This window comes from Chlorocebus sabaeus, chromosome 27, assembly GCF_047675955.1.
Source record: "Chlorocebus sabaeus isolate Y175 chromosome 27, mChlSab1.0.hap1, whole genome shotgun sequence".
NCBI lineage: Eukaryota > Metazoa > Chordata > Mammalia > Primates > Cercopithecidae > Chlorocebus > Chlorocebus sabaeus.
In genome coordinates, this window is record NC_132930.1 from 30418577 (window position 1) to 30442898 (window position 24322).

The window sequence follows — 24322 nt, forward strand, 5'->3', positions numbered from 1 at the left end:
GTGTGTGTGTGTGTGTGCGCGCGCATAACAGAGAGAATGTGAAAGAGATAGAGGGAGTGGGGTGGGTAAAAGTAGGAGGTGTTTCTCTCTCCCAGAATTATAATGAACAATGAGCTGCAATCCTTTGGGAAGAACTGCAATGCAAGTACAAATACTTACAAAGTTTTGAGGCTTTCCAATCCCTTGAACATCTTATGCTGCACATTTTCCAAACGATTACTTGTGAGAAGTATTTCATTTACACCAGATGCTCCTTCAAATGCTCCCTCCTCAATATCTGTGATCTTATTGTTGCTAAAGTTTCTAAATAGAAATTGTTGAAACAAAGATTTTAAACAATTTCTAATAAGGAGGGAATTGAAATATAGTTGATCATTTTCTTCTAATGATCCAAGTCTTCCAACTTTTCACTGCCCAGCACTGCCAGGGCTCTGAAAAGATTCCACTTCCCTACACCATCAAGACAAAGGGACAATAATCATAAGAGGGACTGTCTATGGTAAAAAATGCCAGCGTGACTCATGTCAAACTCTCCAAAGGTCCCCAGGAGTATAAAATTCTTGAGGTCAGGTACTGGGTTACACAAACCTTTATGCCATCTATAAAATCCAACAAGAAACTTTTCAAAAAAATATCCCTGATTAAAATTGTCAAATGAATTAATGACTAAAAGAAGACAACTGGGTAGAGATAGAAGGGCTAAAATTTGTTAGTGTTTTATATATATAGCATCAGAAATGTATTTGAATATAGGTTTATTCCCAGAAGAACTTCTCATGTAATAATGTGTTGAAACAACCAAATTAATTGTCAGTATTATGTATGATACCAACTACTACAATGCTTGCCTGAAGGCAAGAGTATCTAGTTGAGGTTAACTTTCTATAGACTTTTTCTTTCTCTTTCTCACTGATCGATCACTCCAAGACCAGGAGTGTCCCCCAAACAAGGATCATTTTTATGCATATTTTAATTTCTCTGAGAGAATTGTACACAGTAGCTTCTTAAAAAATATTTGTTGCATGGAAAATCATCTTATAGCTAAAAAGAAAGTGCATTTCATAACACTGAAAAAGGAGGGCAATTAAGATATCAGAAACCATTTGCGAGGTAGCCTAATATGGATGCCAACTGTACAAGTAGTCTGTTCTGTAACTTACAGTCTATGTGACTATGGGCCAGTTACATATGTGGATACACAGCTAAAGTGAGTCGATGCTTTTTTCCTCCTGCTGATGTTTCTGCATGTGTGAGGGTGCTCCACTGGTCCCATGCTATTGACGTATGTCCTGTCTCTCCCTCACACCTCCCCAGGGGCATGGAGTAACCCACTGAGTGCTGCTGAAACTGCTGAGCTTATGAACTTATTTTAAAATATGAGTTGTGGACACGTAGTAACACAGATGAGCTATTGAACCAGTTTACCAATCATTAATTTTGAATATCTTCTAATGAAAGTTTAATGAAGCAAAAAAGTCCAATAGTTGACATGAAAAAGAAACAACAGCATGGTTTGGGGAATAGTAAAGGAAGTTACAAAACCTTACTGAACCCATTTTAATGTGCTTAGATTGCTGGATTCCTGCTGTGGCCACATAACAGACCAGCTGTCTGAGTTAAAGTCAGATGCTTAGGCTCTGCCACAGAAAATGTGATTGACACTGTTGAGCACACAGAAAAGTTCTTGCAGAGATTACCCTGAATTCATGTCACAGGTCGCCATCATAGGGAAATTTCCCAGGATTTTTAATATTTTCTAATTTTCTAAGAAACTTAACTTAAGAAAATGAACACAACAAAATGCTACGGAAATTAAAAAAAAAAAAAAAAAGCTAACAAGCGACTTACATTTTACGTAATTGAGGAAGTTTCTTAAAGATTCCTGTGGCTTCCAACACGGTAAATTCATTATTATTGAGACGCCTGAAGAAAAAGGAAGGAAGAGAGAAGTTTTATTACTAATAGTTAGGAAAGCATTAAATTTGATTTCTCAAAATGAATTCTAACATTATTGAATGACACCAGGAAAATTAAAGGAAATACATATATCACAGAAGATTTGTGGAACATACTGATGTTTTTTTCTCATTTTATTCAAATTTTAATCAAAATAAAATGTTAGGAAGTTTTTTTTTTACACAGTAAAAAAAGAAAAAAATCAAAGATCAAAACCAGCTCTCAGCAATCTCTAGAACAAATTTTCTCCAATTTTTTCCACTATCGTCCCCACTAAAAAGGATTTTTAGACTGTTTTTTCCCTAATTGTTTTCTTCACAATTGGAACAAAAATTACAGCTTTGTTAGAATGTGATTCACATGCTAGAACATTTACCCTTTTAAAGTGTACAATTCAGTGGTTTTTAGTATATTCACAATATTGTGCAACCATCTCTGCTATCTAATTCCAGCACATCTTCATTACCCCCAGAAAGAAACCCCATACTTCTTACCAGTCACTCCCGGTGGCTATTCCCCTACAGTCCTTGGCAACCACCAGGTTACTTTTTGTTTTTATTAATTTTCCTATTCTGGGCATTTTGTATAAATGGAATCACGTAAGATGTAGCCTTTTCTGTCTGGCTTCTTTTGCTTTATATAATGTCTTGTTCCTGTTGTAGCATACGGCAGTGCTTCATTATTTTTTAAGACTCAATGATATTTCATTACACAGGCGTGACACATTTGTTTATCCATTTATCAGTTAGGAGGCATTTGTGTTGCCTCCATTCTTTGACAGCTATAAATAATGCTGCTATGAACATGGTGTGCACGTTTCTGCCTGGATATATGTTGTCATTTTTTCGACATATACATAGGAGTGGCATTGCTGGATCACATGGTAAATCTGTGATTAACTCTTTGAGAAATAGCAAAAAAGATTTCCATAGAAGCTTTACATTCAGACCAGCGATGTATAAAGGTTTCAATTTCTTCTACTATGTTGCTCTCTCTTTTTTTTTTTAAGCCATTCCAGTGGGTCTAAAATGGTATCTCATTGTGGTTTTGATTGGAATTTCCCTATAACTAATGATATTGAGCAGTTTTTCATGTGTTTATTGGACATGTGTTTATATGTTCTTTGGAGAAAGGTCAATATGAATAATTTAACCATTCATTAGCTGAGTAAAATATCTTTTAATCTAAATTATAAGAGTTCTTCATATATTGTGAATGTGTCTTATTAGACACATGATTTGCAAATATTTTCTTCTCAGTACTGATTTTATTGTATAATTTAAAAAATTATAAATCTCTTACATTACATACATTTGCTGAAGTCTACATTGGAGGCTAGTTTCCACTATAATTCTTCCATGACAAACAGACTTATTTAAAGTGCTAGTCCAGGGGCAGTATCTCATGCCTATAACCCTGGCACTTTGGGAGGCAGAGGCAGGAGGATTGCTTGTGCTCAGGAGTTCAAGACCAGCCTGGGCAATAGGGCAACATCCCATCTCTACAAAAAATACAAAAATTAGCTGGGTGTGGTGGTGCATGCCTGAGGTCCCAGCTTCTTGAGGGGATGGGGAAGGGGGACTGAGGTGGGAGGATCCCTTGCACCCAGGAGACCAAGTCTACAGGGAGCTGTGATGATGACACTGCACTCCTGCCTCCTGCCTGGGCAAGAGACTGAGACTCTCTCTCAAAAAAAAAAAAAAAAAAAAAAAAGGTGCTATTGTGCTGGAAGATATCACTTGTTTATAGTATTATAGGTAACAAGCATAAATCCCTATATAACTGTAAAAAATAAAGTTCAGGGCCTTGGTTGCATGGTCCCCATGCATTTCTAAAATTCCTGGAGCTGTGAAATAGCTTCATTAACTAACAGGAGTACAAAAAAAAAATCACTATAACTACAAGATAGTTGGTTTCTGTCAAGTCTTTGAAAGGCATTACTTTATTTTTAGTTATTCAAATTGCTAAAAATTAATTAAGTACTGGCATGAGTACAGGCACAGTGGGAGATAAACAATAACACACAATCCCTGTCATCAAGGAGCTATAATCTAGTTAAAGACAGAAGGATTATATACAAACAAACAGACAACGAACTTTGCAAAGCAGTAAATGACAAATACCAGATGTTGTTATCCATAAACATGGCTAAGATGTTGAGAGAATGATGAGGTTTTTTTTGTTGAATTGTTAGAACACTAACATTAAAGGTCGTCTTTTTATAAATAAAGTCAGTAAAGGCAAACCATGCATGCGTGTAGAATCTGTGAGTGCTCCAACCAACATTCTAGTACTTAGTATGTGCAAGGTCCTGTGTTAAGGATGTTAAGTGTAAATGCCATCATATTCTGCCTTTTCAGCTTTTCTTCCATTGTTCAGAAAAAGCTACCCTTTCTACTTTAATACCTGATGATCACTGAATCCTTCCACCCATAAGTCAATGAAGTAGTAAATTAGGTAAGATGGACTCCTTGAATCTTTCGTTTACAGAAATTGAAAACTGAGGCTCTCAAACTACTTTATTTAGTTGCTATAAGGATTAAATACGTTAAAAAACTAAGTACATAGAAAATAGTTTGGGAATAAATAATACCCAATAAATAAGCATCAAATAAACACCATTGGTATTAGTATGAAGTGCTTACTGAATTTTGAGAGATAAATTAGTTCTGTACTCAATCGTATGGTTGGCTAGAAAGATGGAAAGGTAGCCTCTAACATATTCTTGTACTAAGAAGAGTTAATGCCAATGTAATGCGTATTAATTAAAATTAACACAAATATTAATAATAAAAATGGCAAGACAAACATTCCTATGCTTTAATGCTTTCATTCCCGCCTTCCCAACCAGAATTTTGTTGGCGGATGAACTTACAACTCTGCAGTGTACTGGGGAATGTGCTCTGGGATTTTGTTGAGTTTTTGATTAGAGCAATCTACTGTGGTTCCTTCACAGCGACACTTTTCAGGGCAAGCCAAATCCGCAAAGCAGTCTCCACTTAATTTTGATCGATAATCTTCTGTACCTATTGAGAATTCAAACCAAAAAAAAGATACTGAGTCTAAAGGTTAGAATATTTATTAGTTTGTAGGAAGAAAAAAGTAAGATAACTATAGATTATGTAGCAGGGAGACAACTTGGGGTATTTTGGTCAATGGATGTCAGGAGAAAGGTTAAAAGAAAGGCTTGGAATTTTCTGGAAAAAAGAGTGACCAGATTCACATGACAGGAAAACATTAATAAAGTTGAGCTTTTCACAGCTGTACTTTCTGCTGATCCAATTCTGAGCCATTCTAGCCTATTTCACAGCTAGTCACACAATGGATATTAATTATTAAAAAGTTTATTTTTTTTCTCTGAGTCAAGAATTGAAAATATATCCAGTAATAAACATGATCCTATATATCATTGTAAATTAGGGCTTTCAAGGCAAATAGATAGACTCAGGCTTTTAAATTTTCTATGGACTTTTTACTATTCTCTCCCTCTCACATAATCTCAGAGATGCCTAAAAAGCCCTCTTTTTTTTCATTTTGATTTTGTAGAAAGAGACAGGTAAATCCTGATTTAAGCCTCAGCAGCTTGCCATGCTGTAGAAAGCTGCGTGACGTTCCATGGTGCTTGACGGAACCATGTTTTACTCATACCTCGCAACCACATGGTTAGATCAAGCACAACAGAAAATCTCGCTACATTGTCACTACACCAACCACTAGGCCAAAGGTAAGACCAAGAGGAAAATGGAGGGAAGGAGGAGAAAAGCTACAGGCGTTCTGGAAATGTAATACTGTTCACATGACATGCATCCTTCCCGCAGAATGTTTATGACCATAGTAAGAGTATTACTACCGAAGATTTCCTGGAAACACAAAGAAGGGGCTATACGGAAAAGGTGCCTCCACCGTTCCTCAGAACTGCAGAATGGAAACAACAGCTTTCAGGAACAACATCCAGGAAGAAGTTGAAGGTGAGCTACAAGGACAACAGAGAAGCTCAAAGGATCTGCGGTTTCTTCTTGAAAAAAAGGTGCCAAAGACCAAGACTAGAAGAAGGTACATCAGGATTGAAAAGGGAGGGTACTATGTTTCAGATCAGACACTTTTACTTACAGCCAAAATGGTGAATTCCTGCAAAAGTAAAGATCACCAAGAAGGAAAGAAAGAGTAATCCCAATTAAGATTAATATACATATTTATAAAAGTAAGCTCTCTTCCTTCTTTATTATGGTAATTAATGAAAAAATAGCATGATGTGATGGGAATTGTCATGCTTTGTAAAATTTTATAAATAATATTTTGAAGCATGGTGGTCTCATAAGAAAACCAATGTAATAAAAGATGCATAGTGCAAATTAAGTTCTTGATTCCTTTAAAAGATGAACTCTGCAAGACAGATTTTCTTTTATCACTGTAATATGTAGAGTGACATATAAAATGGTAGTAGGGAGGTCCACATGTAAAAGTGAATGAAAAACTAATCATGGAGATCCTCAAGGACAATCATTAGAACATTTGGCTTAATCCTTATGTTGTGATGTGCACTTTTTAATGAACTTTTCAACTTATAAATAATGCTTCTTAGTGGAAATGGAATCAGAATCTCATAAGAAGTTTGCGATGGTGAATATAACGGTTTCATTACATTTGGCAGTTAATGCCACCGTATTTATTGAGGATCTGGTGCCTTATGATTTAAGCTTCACTCCAAAATGAAGTAAGAGTGCACAAAGTCTAAATGACAGGTACACTGGATATCTTGCAATTCAAATAGTCTGCATTCAATGGAACAGTAATAATGCTTATTTTATGGTGGCTTTTTAGGTGGACTCAAATTTTAATTAAAATTTTTGGAAAAAAGGGAAGGAGGCCCAAATGATCCTTTTGAGGCCTGGCTTCTACAATTATTATGTTTAAATAATGTAAATTAAATGATCAAAACTTGAAAGTTAAGACATGATATTTGATATAAAAGATAATTTCCAAATCCTAATTTGGCTGCTGTCAGTAACAGGGAAAAACTGTATCAGAATATATGAAAACAACCTCACTTTTGTTCTTTATTTAGTGAATTGGAAATATTAAACTTATCAATTATTAATTAAGTGTATTTAAATGAAATAATTTGGTACCAATTACATTACTGCCATAATTTTAGGATTTAAATCATATTAATGTTTTATTCAATAGGTCATCTGGTGTTTAGAATATGGCTTTTTCTGGTTAAATAATAGCTATCAGATTATTTTCCACTTAATTGGGTAAAGTAATTAATATTAAACATTGTCAATGAAGGCCAATCAACTGTTCTTTTCAACATGTTACTTGTTATGCAGCCAGTATAATACATACAATGCTACTGATCAGTCAAGCTCAAAATAAGTCATATAACCAAATCTACTAAATCCATAAAAGTATCCAATTGTAATTCAATAATGGCAAGCAACAAATATCTCCTTAAAATAGAGACTAAACCCAGAGTTCTTCTTTAGAAAATATGGAAAAGTAGACTAACACTGTACACTAACGCTGTAGAAATATCTTTTCATCTGTAGCTCTTAAAATATTTTATAGTCAAGAATATACCCAAGAGATGGTGAATGTGGCCAATCAATACTTAACATAATGGTTTAAAACAAACAAGTCAAGAGGCATTTTACACAATTGGCAGGCAAGAAAAAATAAGTAAAGAAACGTATTTTAAAGAGCTAGTTCTAGAATCATCAGTCTTGATAGTGTTAAGATTGAAGTGGTAAAACATTGAGATTACTTTTCTTAGACACATTCTATCCATCTGCCTAAATTATTCAAGGCATTTTGAGACCATGAACTTCTGATGCTTTCACATCAGACATCAATGTTCTTTTTACGGACTTATATTGTAATTCTGGATATAGAAGAATGTAAAGTCATAAACAAATAAGAAACAACTGCATATAAATCAGCAGGAAGCTGCTGTTTTTCTACAAACAGTGAAGCAGAAGTAAAGCAATAAGAACAGTTTTTAAATATAAGAATCTATAAAAAAGTAAGTCTCATGGTGGAAAATGAAATTCTGTGTGTCTGTAACTGATTTCATGTAGAACGAGCTCTTTGACATTGGAAAGATCTCTGTCTTTAAAACCAGCTCAATTAGCTATATTTTAAAAACAGGTTGGAAGATCAGATATACAATGTATGGAGAGAAAATGATTTAAGTAGAAAGCCATAGCTTCAAACATTTTAGCTACTGTGAGAAATTTTAGATAATGCGCCAAAGTAAAAGAGAGAGAAGAAAAGGTGGAGTTTAATAATATATATGTTTAACATCAGAAGCTGCATGCAAAGGTCAGGTTTTCAGGAAACAGCTACAAGTGATATATGCATCAGTCAATCTATCTATAGAGTATCCACTGTACTTTCAGAAGCATGCATATCAGTCTTAGAAGCTATATTTTATAAGGTGAGGAAAGGGTGTCTGTAGTTAGTCCTACTACCGAGCAAAACCTACCTGGAATGAAATACTGTTCTTTAGCTAAATAAAAAAAGAGAAAAAAAAAATAGAAGATGCACCTGAATGTCAGCAAGCAGAGATATGAGTTATATTAGATTAAGAATGGACTAAAGTTACTACAATTAAGTGAAAAATGTATATTCACAGCTGTGACTGACATATAATAATGTACAGTGAGTAGTAAATGCATCTATAATTATGGACAATAACCAGCTTGGTCCTTATATTAGCTTTTTAGTATGAAATTAACTGCCGAATGTGAAATACCCCTGGAAGAGTTAGGTAGCATACTACCAAACAGACATATAATGTATTCTATTAAAAAAAAGGGAAAATATTATATCAAAGCAAACAGTAAATTTGAATGATGGAAACCTTCCATTTAATATCAATACAATGTATTCATATTTAGCTTTTTACAAATAAATGCAATATTCCCAAAATATTTTTAAAAAATAGCTTTTGGAAAAAATGCATCCTCACAGTTGTATGCAAAATAAGAGAATGCAAACTGAGGAAGAGCATTCAGAGTAAGAAGCAAGGGATCTGTAGTCCCTCCTGGTGTCCCTGGACTTCTGAGCCCAAACAAATCATGTAACCAAGTCTCAATTCACTTTCTGAAGAAACGAAAATACAGTTAATTACTTGAGGTTGGTCAAGACAACAAACATGAGACTTAACATACTTCAAAGGTATTCTCAGTTAGCTAAAAGGCTCTTGTTAAATTTGAATTTTGGAAAGGTACTATGAGGTATCTAGGCTTCTTTGTAACTTGGTCAATAGCCTACTTCTTCTGCTCTCCGTAGTGTTAAAATGTTACACATAGAAGAAGTATTATTTGAACTGTGTCTACAGTTCTCTTTATTTTGCTATTCATGGGCAGAAGAAAAAGAAATATGGTTCTACAGTGTTCACTAATCAGCCGAAGGCCAGCTGCTTTTGTTAGGTCTCATGTAACCATTGTTGTTGGTCACAGGGGAAATTAACACGTGAAGAAATTACCTGAACAACGGAATTTCTTGCTTTTGATCTGTCCAATTCTTTTGTTTGCCAGGCGGCGGGGGCTGGTGCAACGGGCACCACTGGTCTCAATTGGGTTGGTATGGAGATAATCCGCTAGCCACTTAAGATGGCAGTCACAAATAAACGGGTTCTGGGCCAAATGCCTTTGGAAACACATACAGAACAGTTTTATAGATGACTTGCAAGGGACTCAACTCTTACTTTCAGAGTGGAAACAATGTCATCAAATGTGATCCAAATCACTTATACATACATAGTTTGAATGGCCCGAAGAGGTGAAAAGGTCCCCTTGGCGATGGTCTGAAGCTTGTTGTCATATAGGGAGAGAAGGTTCAAGTTGTGGAGATCCTGAAAAGCATCTACCCGAAGGCAGTTTATCTTGTTGGCATTCAATAATCTGTTTGATTAAATAGTTGTAGAATTAAAGTGTAGCATCTCACTAACTCACCTGCAAGATTTTGTGCTTTTTAAGAGAATCTAGCCCTGAAATATATTTCTTTAACCTCAACACTAACATTTTAACTTTAATAATTTAGGAATTAGAGGTTGGAGATGTGGGGTTTTACCATATAAAGCAAAAGTCATGTGATCAAATGAACCTAAATCTAGGGGTACTTATACATGTATTCACTACAAATTATTAATCATTTCCTCTGGAAGATTAAGGGTGGAATAGTACACAAAGATGGGTGAGACCCAGCCTCCACTGGCAAGGACACCATAAAAATGTCCTAAGACACTATTAATCCCTCAAGACACTCTGTGGAAAAGTAGTTCAGGCTATTCTCAAAACAGTCACTAGTGGGATCCTTCTAAACATAGAAGAGATCATGTCACCCCTATCTCAGAACCACGTGACAGCTCCCAATTGGCTCTGAGCAGAAGCCTAAGTTGTCACAACAGCCTGACCAGTAGTCCACTCTTCAGAACTCTGCAATCTTCCCAGTTCTCTCCTCCTGGCTGTTTCAGCTCCAATCACTAATCTCCTTGCTCTTTTTTAAACACATCAGGCTCTGCTGTTCTCTGTCTGAAATGTTCATCTCCCAGATGTCAAGTCTGCTCTAATATTGCCTTCTCAATCTGGCCTCCCGGACCCCTCTCCTTAATACATGCAGGCTGTCTTTGACCCCTTCCCAAACCCTAGCACTCTCAATTCCTTTTACTTTGATCTACTTTTTCTATTTTCTAAAGTATATATATATTTTTCTGCTATACACAACTTATTATGTTACTGCTGACTGTCATCTATATGCCTCCCTACCCCACAGTAAATCATCCATATGTCTCTTTCATTTCCCCTCCTTTCCCAGCTGCCCAGCACATACTGGGAGCTCAATAAATATTGGTTGTTGAGTGAATACTTTACAACCCTCTTGGAGAGTCACATGATACATTAGTATAGGCTGTAGTCTTATTATTATAAATACCTGTTTAACTTTTTAACACAATTCCCCACAAACTCCCTTTTTCCCCCTATACACTATATCAATATTCTGTGGAACTGTGGTTTATGGATTATACTTTGGCAAATATCATTCTTGTGGATGTGACTGTGTGTGAGCTTAGGTTTATTCTTCAGCATGTACTCTGCTCTCTACTTTCCTCAGCCACCTTCTGAACTCAACTTCCATCCAACAAAGTACTCCTCCCTCTGGGTTCCTCAGAATGTCATTCCATGCTATGCAGTCTTGTCACCTGTTTTATGCAGACCTGCTTATTTGGCCAATGACAGTTTCTCCCTCTTCAGGAAGGACAATTTTAAAAAATAATATTCTTTTTCTCCATCCCCAACAGGCACCACTGTTCTCAATAGGGTTGGTATGGAGATAATCTGCTGGCCACTTGAGATAGCAGTCACAAATAAAGGGGTTCTGGGCCAAATGCCTTTGGAAACACATACAGTACAGTTTTATAGATGACTTGCAATGGACTCAACTCTTGCATTCACAGTGGAAACAATGTCATCAAATGTGATCCAAATAACTTACACATACATAGTGTGAATGGCCCGGAGAGGTGAAAAGATCCCATTGGCGATGGTCTGAAGCATGTTATTATATAAGGAGAGAAAGAATATTTTTCTCCATGGGGATGCAGAAATTTTTTTTAAATTCTTGCCTTTTAAGAGGGAGAAACTGTAGACAATACTGGATACAGCATCAAGCTATATCTAGCTATATTTAGTTCACTGCTTTGATACTTAGAACTTTTAACAAATATGTAACAGCTCAAAAAATATGTGTCATGTGGTTTGGCTATGCCTCATTATCTAACATACTAAAAATATTTTCTCCTTTGACAATAAAACGATCTCTATGTTAACATGGGGTATTTCCGTTTCACTTGATTTTTTTAAAGGTGCTACATCAGCAACATGCAAAGTGATGACTTTCTCACGGTGATTCAATTGGCTGTGCTCTTTGATTCCCCGTCAGGAGCTGAAGTTTTCATCTTCCCTCTGGTATATGTAATACTTTCTTAAAAGCCTTCAAGAAATGGTGGGTGACAGGGGCTGCTTAACTCCATACCTCTCCTCCCTGGGAGGAGAGTAATGCTGACCTGTTCTTTAATTAATAATCTAATTGAATAAAGCAGTTAGAGAGCAAACAAGGACAATGAAATTGTGTGGAGCCTGAAGAAACTGAAAGATGTCGTGTTGCATCATCTTGCATCTATGCAGTTTGTACTCACTTTAACTCAGTGTGGCCCAAGGAATAGTAAATAAATATTAAGCAACAATCTGTTTTGTTTCTTTTATTTCTCTGACTCTTCTCTCTAATATCTGACCAACCAAAACTGAGACACTTAACTTTACCGGGTTCTCAGTCAGCTGTAAAGAGATAATCATGTCATTCTTTCCCTCTGGCAGGCTTAAGAATGAGCCTTAGTGTAGAAATGAAACTTTATAAAGATGGCTTTAGAAGTAAGGTTTATCTGTATAGATCTCCATATTTTATTAGCATGTGTGTTACATCAGCCACCAATAAGTGTGCATGGAAAGAAAAAGAAGGTGACATTTTATGTATTGGTAGTAGATAGGGCTGTGATAGTAAGAGTTATTGTGAATAACTGGCACAGAGAGTAATTCTAGGGAAACGTGGAAGAATGGCAGAGAGGTGAGTCACAAGTAGGCAATACTTGGTAACAGCATCAAGTTATATCTACAATGCATACAGACATCTGGACTGTGAATAGGATAATTTTATCAAATTAGTAACAATATTTAATAATGGAAATGCGAAGCTTAGAAAAATTTGAAACCCAAATAAAGTCATTAAGTAACAAAATCGGTATTTGTCATGACTCATTGGTCTATTGTAAAATAAATTTACTGGGTTATGTAGCATTGAGAAAATAAAGAGAGAATTGGGGCGGGGGTGAACAGAAAGGAGAGCACTACATATAATAAGGTTCATTATTGTTTCGTTAACGTTTTGTTTCATTTATTTGTGTGCATGCGTGCTGGGGTGGAATATAAAATACATTTCTGCATAATGGTGAAAAAGTTTAAGACATGGATAATAGGATGTAATTAAGAACATAAGTTTATTAATTCAGGAATTATATATAATATATATTATATAACATATTACATATTATATATAGTTATACTATATTAAATATTATAATTATATAATATATTACATATTATATATAATTATATTATATATTACATATAATATATATAAAATATATGTGTGTATATATATATATGAAGACTGTGGGATTAGGAATAAATAGTTACCAAATAAATGCCAAGAAATAAATATACTCCAGAGGGAAAATAACATTGTATACATAAGAATTTTAAGGGAGATTTACTAAGAAAAAAATTACAACACAATTATCTTTGTATCTAAAGCATCTAGGCCAGTGTGTGCCCCAAATGAGGTCCTCTGTTTGATGATATGAATTCTATTCATTTGATGATTAACTACCAAGTTTTAATATTTGTATTTTCTTCCAACTTTACTTTTCATATGGGCATGCATTAAAACACATGGTGTTAAATCTGCTTTTTGCAAATATGTATAGTAAATACTTCTTTTGAGACAAATGAGCAGTATCTATTGTCTAATCAGAGTGGTCTTTGATTTACAGGTAATCCTCTCTCTAAAGGTTAGTCTGAAGACTACTGTGTGTTACAGCTCACCGCACACCATCTGTGTTTGAGGAAGTTATTGCAGCACTGTGGCTCCTGCAGATTCTTTGGACAAAGGTTATCGAGTATATCACCGTATCTTTCTCGGTTCCAACTACTGGTTAAGTTAAAGCAGAGATGTTTCACAAGGACAGGGATTGTAGAAGCCTTAAATGATAGAGCAGCCAGAATGCATACATTCATGATAGTGTAGAGAAAATGGTTTGGGGACTATTCCAAAAAGTAGTGTCTTCAAGTAAATAATCAAGAATGTTAGCTTGACTGGACTAATCTTTTCTATTTTGTTAAACTGTATCATTTTGACTCAAATTTTTCCAAAGCTTCCATAAAAACATGAGATAACAAACTGGCTAATATATATTATTAGGCTCGAGAGATGGAAAACAATCAAATACTTACAGGAGCTGTAAGGAAAACAGTCCTTCAAATAAACTTTTGGGGAGTTCTGTGATTTTATTTCCATAGAGGACACTGAAAAAAATGTTTTAAATGAAAAAAATTAGACACCAAACCTGCATAACAAATTCATCTAATACATATTTCCTCAGGCATAGAGGAAGTTAGTAGGCAATCAATACATCATAAAAGTTACAGCTGAGTAAACAAACTTCATTTACAAATGTCTTTTGCCTGATTGCAGATCAGATATATGCCTACTGTAGGACATTTGGAAAACAAAAAAATAAAGAACATTATATATATATATACACATAATTTCCACTTGCATTGCCTTTTCATAGAAATGTTTCCTTTTAAGTTGTTTTTCTACTCACACACATACACAGTTCATATGTAATGAGAGCACACCATATATAACAAAGAAGAATGTTAAGTGTAGAATCAAGAATAGAAGAGTATGTAGTGACATAAAACTCCTCATGATACATACAACATTAAGTAAAAAAGAAGCATGTTAAAGTATTATGTTAATTTTGTTTAAAAAATATATACATATATGCACAAAATAAAAGGGAAACATATTTAGATGGCAGATGATTTGCCATCCAGAGGTGATTTGAATTTCCATCTACATATTTTTGTGTATTTTAATATATCTCTAAAATAAGCATATATTATTTTCAAAGATCAGAGAGATATTCTTTTGGGAAATAAACAAATGGCTGCCATAACATATAAAGAAAAAGCTGAAATGAGAATCTAAATAATTGATATGTTTGGCAGCAGTATATAATCTCTTTTTGAAAAGGAAGAAAATAACAATACAAGAGAAATGAATATGTGACAGAAAAGCTGGTCCTTTTTCAAAATGTCACAGAGAGGTAAGGTATATTATAAAATGTGAACAAAATCCTCAAAGGAATAAATAAAGCTGGGTGCTATTATAGTGTAAAGAGATATTCCATTCGTCTCTTTAGATTCCATGATATAACTATAAAACAGAACATGAAATTTTGTTTGTAGAAAACGTAGATTTCTTTAGAAAAGTAAATCAACTAGAAAAGAAGCCATTTTAAAAATCAAAGAACAAAAGAGAGGATTCTATATTGTCCAGAACGAGGCAGAAAGGGAACCAGAAAAGGTAAAGCATGAATAGATATATATTTTGAGGTCAAGATTAACAGAAGAGCGGGCATTAGGAAACACAAATGAGTAGATTAAGATGGCACCAATTTGGGATGTTCAGTTCAATATCATTCAATTCATTCACTCAGCAATACCGATTGTGCCAGTAACGTAGCCAGATTCTAAGTTTGGTGCTCAATTCAATTGTCATTTTTGAATGCCCATCATCTGCCCATGTCTCAGGCACTGATATGACTGAGATAAAGAAGATACGGCTTCAAAGGGAAATCCAAAAGAGTAATTTTGAATAGTCAAAGAGTCTGATATTGTGAATCCACTGCAATTTAGAAAGGAACAAAGATGTGTACAAATTGTGGAGAACCTGCATGAGGATCAAGGGGTAGACAATTTAGTAGGTTGTTCACTTGAGACTCTTGCTTTGAAGGTTGGCCCAAATAGCATGAAAGGAGAACAAGCTAGGAGATGCATCGTATTTATGTTGTGGAATTATTTTTTCCAATAAATCATTGTTTTCCTTAAGACCATGTTAAAAAGTAACAGATGCTATTGTAATGAGACAAAATGGGTAAACAGCAAAAAAGGAGAAAATTACACTAGGATGCAGGAAATTTATCCGTATAGGTATTATTGCTGTATGGAGTATTAACCATGAGAATAATAAAGAAATACTCAATGTGATGGGAATGACATTTCTCCAAAAAGGTTTAGCAGGACTAGGGCTGGGTACAGTATTTTACATAGCAATGAGATCAAAATGACAGCAAGGAAAATAAGTTAAAATATTAAAAAATCCAAAGACCAGGATAGAGAAGTTGGATGACAGCCCAGGAAATAGGGCCAAAATCTATAAAAATGAGGGAAAGAAATATCATCACATAAAGATATAAACTAAGAGAAGGCCAGTGAGAATTTGTCCTATACTGTTGGAGGAAAAGAAATGTTTTAAAGAAATTGAAAGACAAAAGTAGAATCAGCTGAAAAGAAAATCAATACATGAGGGATGTGGATAATATCACCCAAATACCAAGAATGACTAATTGAGTATCTTCTCTACAGTTTATACATGACTTATGTTTGGCATACCACATAGACAGTATATACATATGTACTATTATATGTGTACAACATACAAATACTCTGATAGAGATTTTTTTTGACTAGTCTTTTGGAACAATAGGGAAATTTTAAGGCAGTTCTTGTACTTGCTGCTATAAGGAAGGCCAAGAATGTTAAACACAGTTTAGCCCTTGTGAGTTTCAGCATGAGGACAGTAAGAGGCAGCAATAGCTGGTGACCAGTGTTTGAGCTCTCCTGCTCTTGTTGAAAGCCGGCAGAGGCCAGGCGCGGTGGCTCATGCCTGTAGTCCCAACACTTTGGGAGGCCAAGGCGGCCGGATCACCAGGTCAGGAGTTCGAGACCAGCCTGGTCAACACAGTGAAACCCTGTCTCTACTAAAAACACAAAAAATTAGCTGGGTGTGGTGGCAGGCACCTGCAATCCCAGCTACTCGGGAGGCTGAGGCAAGAGAATCGGTTGAACCTGGGAGGCAGAGGTTGCAGTGAGCCGAGATTGCACCACTGCACTCCAGCCTGGGTGAGAGTGTGACCCTCTGTCTCAAAAAAGAAAGCTGGCAGAAGACAACTCCTACTGAAGAGAAAAAAAATGTCCAAAATAGCAACCTATAAGATGACTATCATGAAAAAAGTGTCATGGGCAGAGGCTTTATTATTCAAAAAAATGTCAGGGAAATTATACTTATAAAATTTTTTAAATGTATACATTTGAAAGTTATAACTCGAAGTGATTTTTAGAAGAGTTCAGTAAAGATAAAGCAGAGGACAAAACAGAGGTGCTACCTTTTAATTTTCATTGAAAACCTGTAGTAAAATGCAAGATACTGGGCAGGAGAGTTAACAGCAGTTTAGGAAAAGGTTGCCAGAAATCTAAGTACAGCGTTCAAGTCTTCCACTGTAGACCCCTGTGGAATTTGGGAGCTAGTTCAAGAAATAAGGAAATGAGAGTAAATGAATTAAAATAGTTTACAAAGGGCTAATGAAGAAAATGGGAAAAGAGAAAAATCATACACTGAGGACCTTGGGCATAAAGAAAGATTCTCTGAAATAATTGAGATCCAGAAACATACAAATTGCTTTGTATCAAGAGATGAATTTGCCATGGCCATACCTATTATCTCTTGATGTTTACTCTATAACAAAGCCAGCAGGGAAGTAATTTTATCCTTATTTTAAAGATGGAAGAACTAACACCCAGGGAATTTACTAACTGGCTCAGCCTCTAACTATTAAGTACTAGAGCCAGGATTTGAACACAGCCACCTAGTGTCCTAAAGGTGATACGCTTAGTAGTATGCTACATTGATACTACACTTAAAACGTTTTGTTACTATAGAAGGAAGTTTCCAAGTAATAAGCAGAAAACAATAAAAACTGTTCACAGACAATGCTAAAAACACTAGTATGCTGAATTCTTAAGACATTATTACTAAATATTATAAAAACCTTGTTGATGTCACATTGAAAGATATTTTAAAATCCCTGAAGATAAAATGACATGATGAATGTTTGGTTTTTGTTTTGTTAATATATTGCATATTATACTATGTAACAATATATTAATATAACATTATAATTTTACATAATACATAATAAAAATAAATGATAATGTTAATTAAAAGTTATAGGATTTCTTAGTAGGAGAGGACATAAAAAACATTAGGTAAATCAAGTCCACTTGTCTCTAAGAGATGCAATTTTGGCGATTAAATAACTTGAAATTTTTATTTATTTATTTATTTGAGACAGAGATTCACTTTGTCGCCCAGGCTGGAGTGCAGTGGTGCAATCTTGGCTCACTACAACCTCCGCCTCCTGGGTTCAAGCAATTCTTGTGCCTCAGCCTCCCGAGTAGCTGGGATTACAGGCGTGCACCACCACGTTTGGCTAAGTTTTGTATTTTCAGTAGAGATGGGGTTTCACCATGTTGGCCAGGCTGGTTTTGAACTCCTCACTTCAACTGATCTGCCTGCCTAGGCCTCCCAAAGTGCTGGGATTACAGGTGTGAGCCACCACGCCTGGCTGAAATTTTTATTTTTTAAGTAGAATGCAATAGAGGTGCTTGGCATCATATCGTCTTCAAATATTTTCATGTATTTAGAAAATGCAGTGATTAAATTAATCTGTCTATATTCTTGAGTACGGTTCTAGAAAGGCATGGTATTAAAATATCAGGTGTAAGCGAAACTTGTAAGCAAAATTTTTATTTAAATAGAGGTGTTGCCTTGTACTTGCATGGTTTTTGTAGTAAACTACATATTCCCGAGTACTTTGCTCCCTTCTGGAAAGTTTTAACTCCTGGTCAGTATCATGATCTCCAGCACAGTTCTTTTCTGGAAATCTAGCTTTCACTGGCTTTCTTCCCCAACCCTAATTATAGTGTCCCAGACCTGTAGTTACAACTGCATTCTCTTCATTACTTCAGTTTCAAGCACCCACTACTCTCCAGTCACAGTGATATTTTTTGCTAATTCTTGAAACATCTAGCATATTCTTTGCTAATTCTTGAAACATCTAGCATACTAATACTTAGTATTTAACTGTTCCCTCTGTCTTGAATGCCTTTCATCTGTATATCTGTACTATCTACATAGTTCACTCTTCAAGTCTTTGTTGATCACCCTATTCAAGGTTTTAGCTTCCCCCCAACCACAGCATTCCTTATCCCTTGTTCTGTCTTTATTTTTATCCATAGCATTTTCATCTACAGATAGATGTAATACTATAAATATAGGTAAATTTTATGTATACTATACATTTGCCAGTTTATCATTGGTCTCCTCCATGAGGCAGGGATTTTTGTATTCTGGTCACTCTGTATCTCTAAACCCTCTACTAGGGCCTGGTACATAATCGGGCCCAATACATTTCTTTTGAACATATTAACTGTGGATCAATGAAGAAGAGAGCTATTGCAAATATGTGTAGTTATATATTTTAAGGAGGGGAAAATAACTTAATCTTTGGAAAGTGAACTCAAACTGAACATGACGAGGAAAATGATATGTATTATAACACGTGGGCTTTCCCTAAAATAACTCAGTTATTTGATTCTCTTCCAGTTTATCTGTTTTACAGTATTATGCAGGTATTCTACTTTCGGTAAACAGTTTGTAATCTTCCACGTATTGCTACATTTTGAACTGGAAAAACCCCAGTGACTTAACTCCCTCACTTAACTGCAGTTTACTTTATCCTCAAGTAAAGATAAAGCTTTTCTACGGTCTTCTAAGACAACTGGGTGTGTGAGTGCTCTCATCACAAGGCCTTAGATTTCAATGTAGCAATCATGTTATTTTACATGTGTTAGCAAATAGCAAAAGGAGTGACAACACACTATTTTATTGTTTATTAGATTACATAATTTATAATCATGAATTACAGGAACCTACTTATCAACAAACATAATGTAATTTATTGAGAGAAGTAACAAATTATAATAAGCTGTTCTATTTATAATTTACTTTTAAATATCTTTATATATTTTCTTTTAATTCTTACAACCACAGAAGTGTCAATTAACACTATTAAGGCAAGAGCTTAATATCAAACTCTGTAAGCAAGCCGATATAAATAAGAATTTCCCAGTGATTTCTCTTCTTCTTGACATATAATGGTTATCTTTGAGGACCAAAGTTGTGGAGAATCAGGAACTGATATGCTGATTTGCCTTTTGTCCTTCTGTATGATGGGGAGGTTGTCAATGTTTATTCTGGATAGTATTACTGTTCAGAATGGTGCTAACAGTACTTTATGGACAATCTGACTAGGTGATCTGAGTTTTACATTGAACCTAGTTATTTTAGAACCTGACAGTACAGCCTGAGAGCAATACACGACTACACTCTATATTTTCTGCCAGCAATTGTTCCTTTAATCTTGTGCTTCTTCTAGTCAAAACCCTCCAAGACAAAAATAAGTAAAAGTGAACCCAAGTGGATACTGCCACTTAAGCAACAGTTTTCCATTTTCCTTTTTAAAAATAAAATTGTAGTTTTTTTTTTTTTTTTTTTTTTTAACAGATTAACATAGCAATCTGAACACTCATGTGCCCAGATGAGCACTTCGATCTAGTTCTCCCCTTGGAAAGAGTGCCAGCATGTTGTTCCAGAAACTCCAGGGGTTTATCTGGGTCTCGCACATGTGTATGTCGGCATTCTCACTGGCTACCCCTGACCTCTGAAATCTGAAAGATTTCGGCAGGAATTGACATCAATAAGAACCTTTCTCTGAGTATCAGCTCTTAAAAAACAAAAATGTGCCGGCTTCCACTTTCGAATTTTAAAATCTGATCTAAAGGTTACTTGGTGGACTTTTGAAGATTTTTTTACAAGTATGAAGTAATATTAATAACAGCCTCTACACATTTAAACTTCTTTAATTTACATAGTTATCTTTCTGAAGGTTCTCTTGACATTAAAAAGCTGTCATATTTTAAAATCTTTGTTCTTTGAGAGATTAAAAGCTTATTCTTTTAGGATAGCATTAAGGTGATGAAAAAGAGTGAAGGTTTCCTCTCAGTGGTCATCTTCAAGTGTTCTCAGCAAGATTTTGCCTAGCATTTCAAAGGAGACTGATACTGTCCCCAGATACTAGCTATATGCTTTCCAAAATAAATATTTTCTTTTTCTTTTAGAAATAAAAAAATGGTCAAAAAGGGGATCTAACTCTTGCTCTCCTAACAGCAAAATGATCAAACCATAAAATATACACCCCTAAAAACTGGTGAATTTTAGTGACGGGTAGCAGTCCTCCATAAAAATAATGGGATCCAGTAATGATTAATAATCATTAACATTATTAATAATTCATTATTCACAATAAAAACCTAAGAGTATTTTTAAACCCCAATTTAAAAAAGGTAGCCACTCTTTGCTGTGGTTTCTGTTTTCCTTCAGTGACCCAGTGAATACTTACAGTGAATTCAGAGAGCGTAGTCCTTGGAAAGCATCTGGTGCAAGTTCAGAGATCTGATTATTGCTCAGGTCGCTAAGATTAGAAATAGGGTTAGGTTACATTCAATCGAATGTCAGTGAGATTTACTGTGGAAATAGCTACGTATGGCTTTTAAATGTTGGTTTTGTACTCATCAATACATGTACAAAATGTGCAACATTTAATATCTGAAGGATCCGAAATTTAAAGAAGAAATCATACTTAAAAAAATAACCATTGTCTATTTTTCCATATAAGATGCCATGTCTTATTTTTGACAATAGAACACCTGAATATATTTGCAAAATATATTGACCATAAACATTCACATTTGTGTGAATCAATATGCTAAATTACAGAGACCTTTAAAAATTACACAGTTTAGATATTAAGATTAAAATATTATTACAGAGCTAGTAATCAGTCACATCACTTAATATTTAAGCTGTCAAACACTAATATACTCATACTTAGGTTTCTTTGCATGGTCTCATGACCTGTCTAATTTTTAAAATTACATATATTGTAGAATATTGTTCACTCACATTCTTCTAAGCTTTTTATATGGTGAGAAAGCTCCAGGAGGGATGACTTTGATTGTGTTCTGTTCCAAACGTCTGCAATGAAAAAAAATTCAACTTTTAAATGGAGACGTGAACCTTCAGACATGTTTAATTCAAGCTCAGGACTGATGTCAAGAAGTAAAATTGATGTTCTTCATGACTGATATATTTTTTTCCTGAAAAATAAGCACTAAATTTAATTTTTCTGTCCCTAAATGTGAAGCAAATTGGGATTAAAAATAAGGCAATTATAAAAATAATTAAAATATTCAGATTTTTTAAGTACTACATATGCATCAATATTTAAGTCTGGACTTTGCACAAAAGAAATAATATCTTTAAGAAACTAACTTAGGAGTACATTTTAATTACCTTAATATAAATTAGAGAAATAGGTAGAAATACTGAATAAATCTATTACATATTTTAGATACAATCATACCTCTTCCACAAAGAAAATTACTGTTGAATATTAAATTTTATAAAACTTTTATTTCCTCTACAGAAAGCGTATTATAGGTTAAAAAATAATTTTATACTCACAAAATTAATTTTGAAGCTTCTTATGAGGCAAAATGTTAAATTATAAATCCATATATGCTACAGATACTTTCAGTAAGACAGTCTAGGCTCTGTGGATTCATTTTGTGAATATTTCACATAAAAACCACTGCAGCGAAGTGCATTTGAGCACAACTGAAGTATTTTTATGGTATACTAAAATCACAGAGTTGAAAATAACTCTGATATCATCTACTCTATGGTCCTGCTAACAGAGAAAGACAAGATTTTACCCACCTAGTCATGAATCAACGCACATATCAGTAGATTTCATGAAGTCTTTGGTATATATTTTAGTCTATCAAAAAAAATGTTGCTGCTCAGCCTCCTTTCTCTCTAAAGAAACATCGTTATGATCATTTCCCATCCCCTTCGCCTCTGTTCTGCTCTGTGTCCCAGAGAGCTGACTCCAGTGAACCACATATCCCAGGCTCACTTGCCAACAGGCTGCTGTGAGATTTGCCAGTGACAGACACTGGTAGGGTGGTGAAGGGATGGCGGAGAGGAGAAGCTGGGGTATGTCTTCCTTTCTCTGTCTCACGGGATGTCTACAGAAGTGGTCTCGTCTCCTTCCTAATTTTACTTTCTGCTGGTGCCACCTTCTAATTTTGTAAAATACCAGCTCCTTCTGTCTTTATAGCCCTGGGGTGGTAGCAGTTTTTTCCCTGTTATCTTCCTGCAATTGTTTAGTCCATTCTCTATATTAAATCCCTCTGTTTTTCAACCAAAAAATAGAGTTCATTTTCAACAGGAAAATAAAGCTCACCTAGCATGAGTTCCACTTTCCTGTCTGGATTTGAAAAAATATATGCATATATATATTTTATAAATATATATATGTATGTATACATGTGTATATATTTAAATATGAATATATATCATGAAAGCATACCATATATGTGTCATATACATTAATTCATTTTTATTGAATGTTGGTAATACTTTAACACAGACACACACACACACACACACACACACACACACACACACCATTTAATGAAAATAAAATCAAAACAAACAAATTATCCCTAGGACATTAAATCAAATTGCCAAAATTTTCATCTTTTCTGATTTCAAAGCCCTTTTCACAGTGCTACGGTTTTTCTTCAACAGTATCAGGGTTCATTCTCTGACCTCTTTATTTCACCATTCAACGGGTTTCCTCAGTTTTCATTGCTCTTGAACTCACTGTAACATTTGATATTACTAACAATCTTTTTTCGTTTTGATGAGACACTCTAGACTATCTCCTTGGTGCTTACTGTACTTGGAAAATGTAAAAAAATATGGTTAAAAACTAAATCCATAATGCACACTCAGATCAGTGAGTTTTACTTTAGCGTTTTTTTGCTTGCATATTTATTTTATATAATTGAGGTATTACTGCATACAGAATTTTGAGCATATTTTATGTAACTGAGGTATTACTGCAAATAGAATTGTGTGTATTGTCTTTACATCCAACATCATATCACACATGTATTGCTATATCATTAAACATTTTGGAAGACATTACTTTTAATGCCTTCATAATATTCCATTGTCGAAATGTATCCTATTTCCTCAATTCTTTCTTATTATTGGACATGTATGTTAGTGATACTTTTATACTAGTATTGATATCAATAATGCTGTTATTTTAAGACAGCGAAAACATGGTCTCCTTTTAAATACTTTCCTTATTTTCTTAGGTATAATGAGTTGTGCCTTTTCCTATATACACAAGGACACCATCTTAACTCCTCTGTTCTTATTTCACTGTATTCTATTCATTTTCACATATCCCTGCTCACTGGGTTCTTGGCTCCTAATGGGCGGATTTACTCCAGAAGACAATAAATAAACTGTATGATGGAAATATGAGTTTGTCATCTGTATTATTTATCTAGGTCGTAAGAAAGGGAGTTTTTTTTCAAAAGCTCTAAATAGAGTAAAGGATATGTAAATAATTTGCCTGTTACTTTATTGATTAGAATGTTTTGATTGACAGTTAAGAGAAATTCTTTTTGGCCTT

The 24322-nt window shown here is 34.7% G+C and overlaps 1 protein-coding gene across 2 annotated transcripts in view; it reads right to left on the reverse strand.

Annotated features, from left to right (window-relative positions):
- SLIT2 (slit guidance ligand 2) overlaps positions 1–24322 on the reverse strand; it is a 375237-nt gene that overhangs the window by 93192 nt on the left and 257723 nt on the right. The window contains exons 10-18 of one of the 2 annotated variants that reach the window (XM_008017785.3): positions 21730–21801; positions 21167–21238; positions 14031–14102; positions 9723–9866; positions 9449–9612; positions 8444–8467; positions 4832–4982; positions 1849–1923; positions 160–303 (exon numbers count right to left, since the gene is read on the reverse strand). In XM_008017785.3, coding sequence (XP_008015976.3) covers positions 160–303; positions 1849–1923; positions 4832–4982; positions 8444–8467; positions 9449–9612; positions 9723–9866; positions 14031–14102; positions 21167–21238; positions 21730–21801 — 918 coding nt within the window. The remainder of the gene's footprint in view (positions 1–159; positions 304–1848; positions 1924–4831; positions 4983–8443; positions 8468–9448; positions 9613–9722; positions 9867–14030; positions 14103–21166; positions 21239–21729; positions 21802–24322) is intronic. The other variant, XM_008017787.3, reaches the window with a different exon arrangement.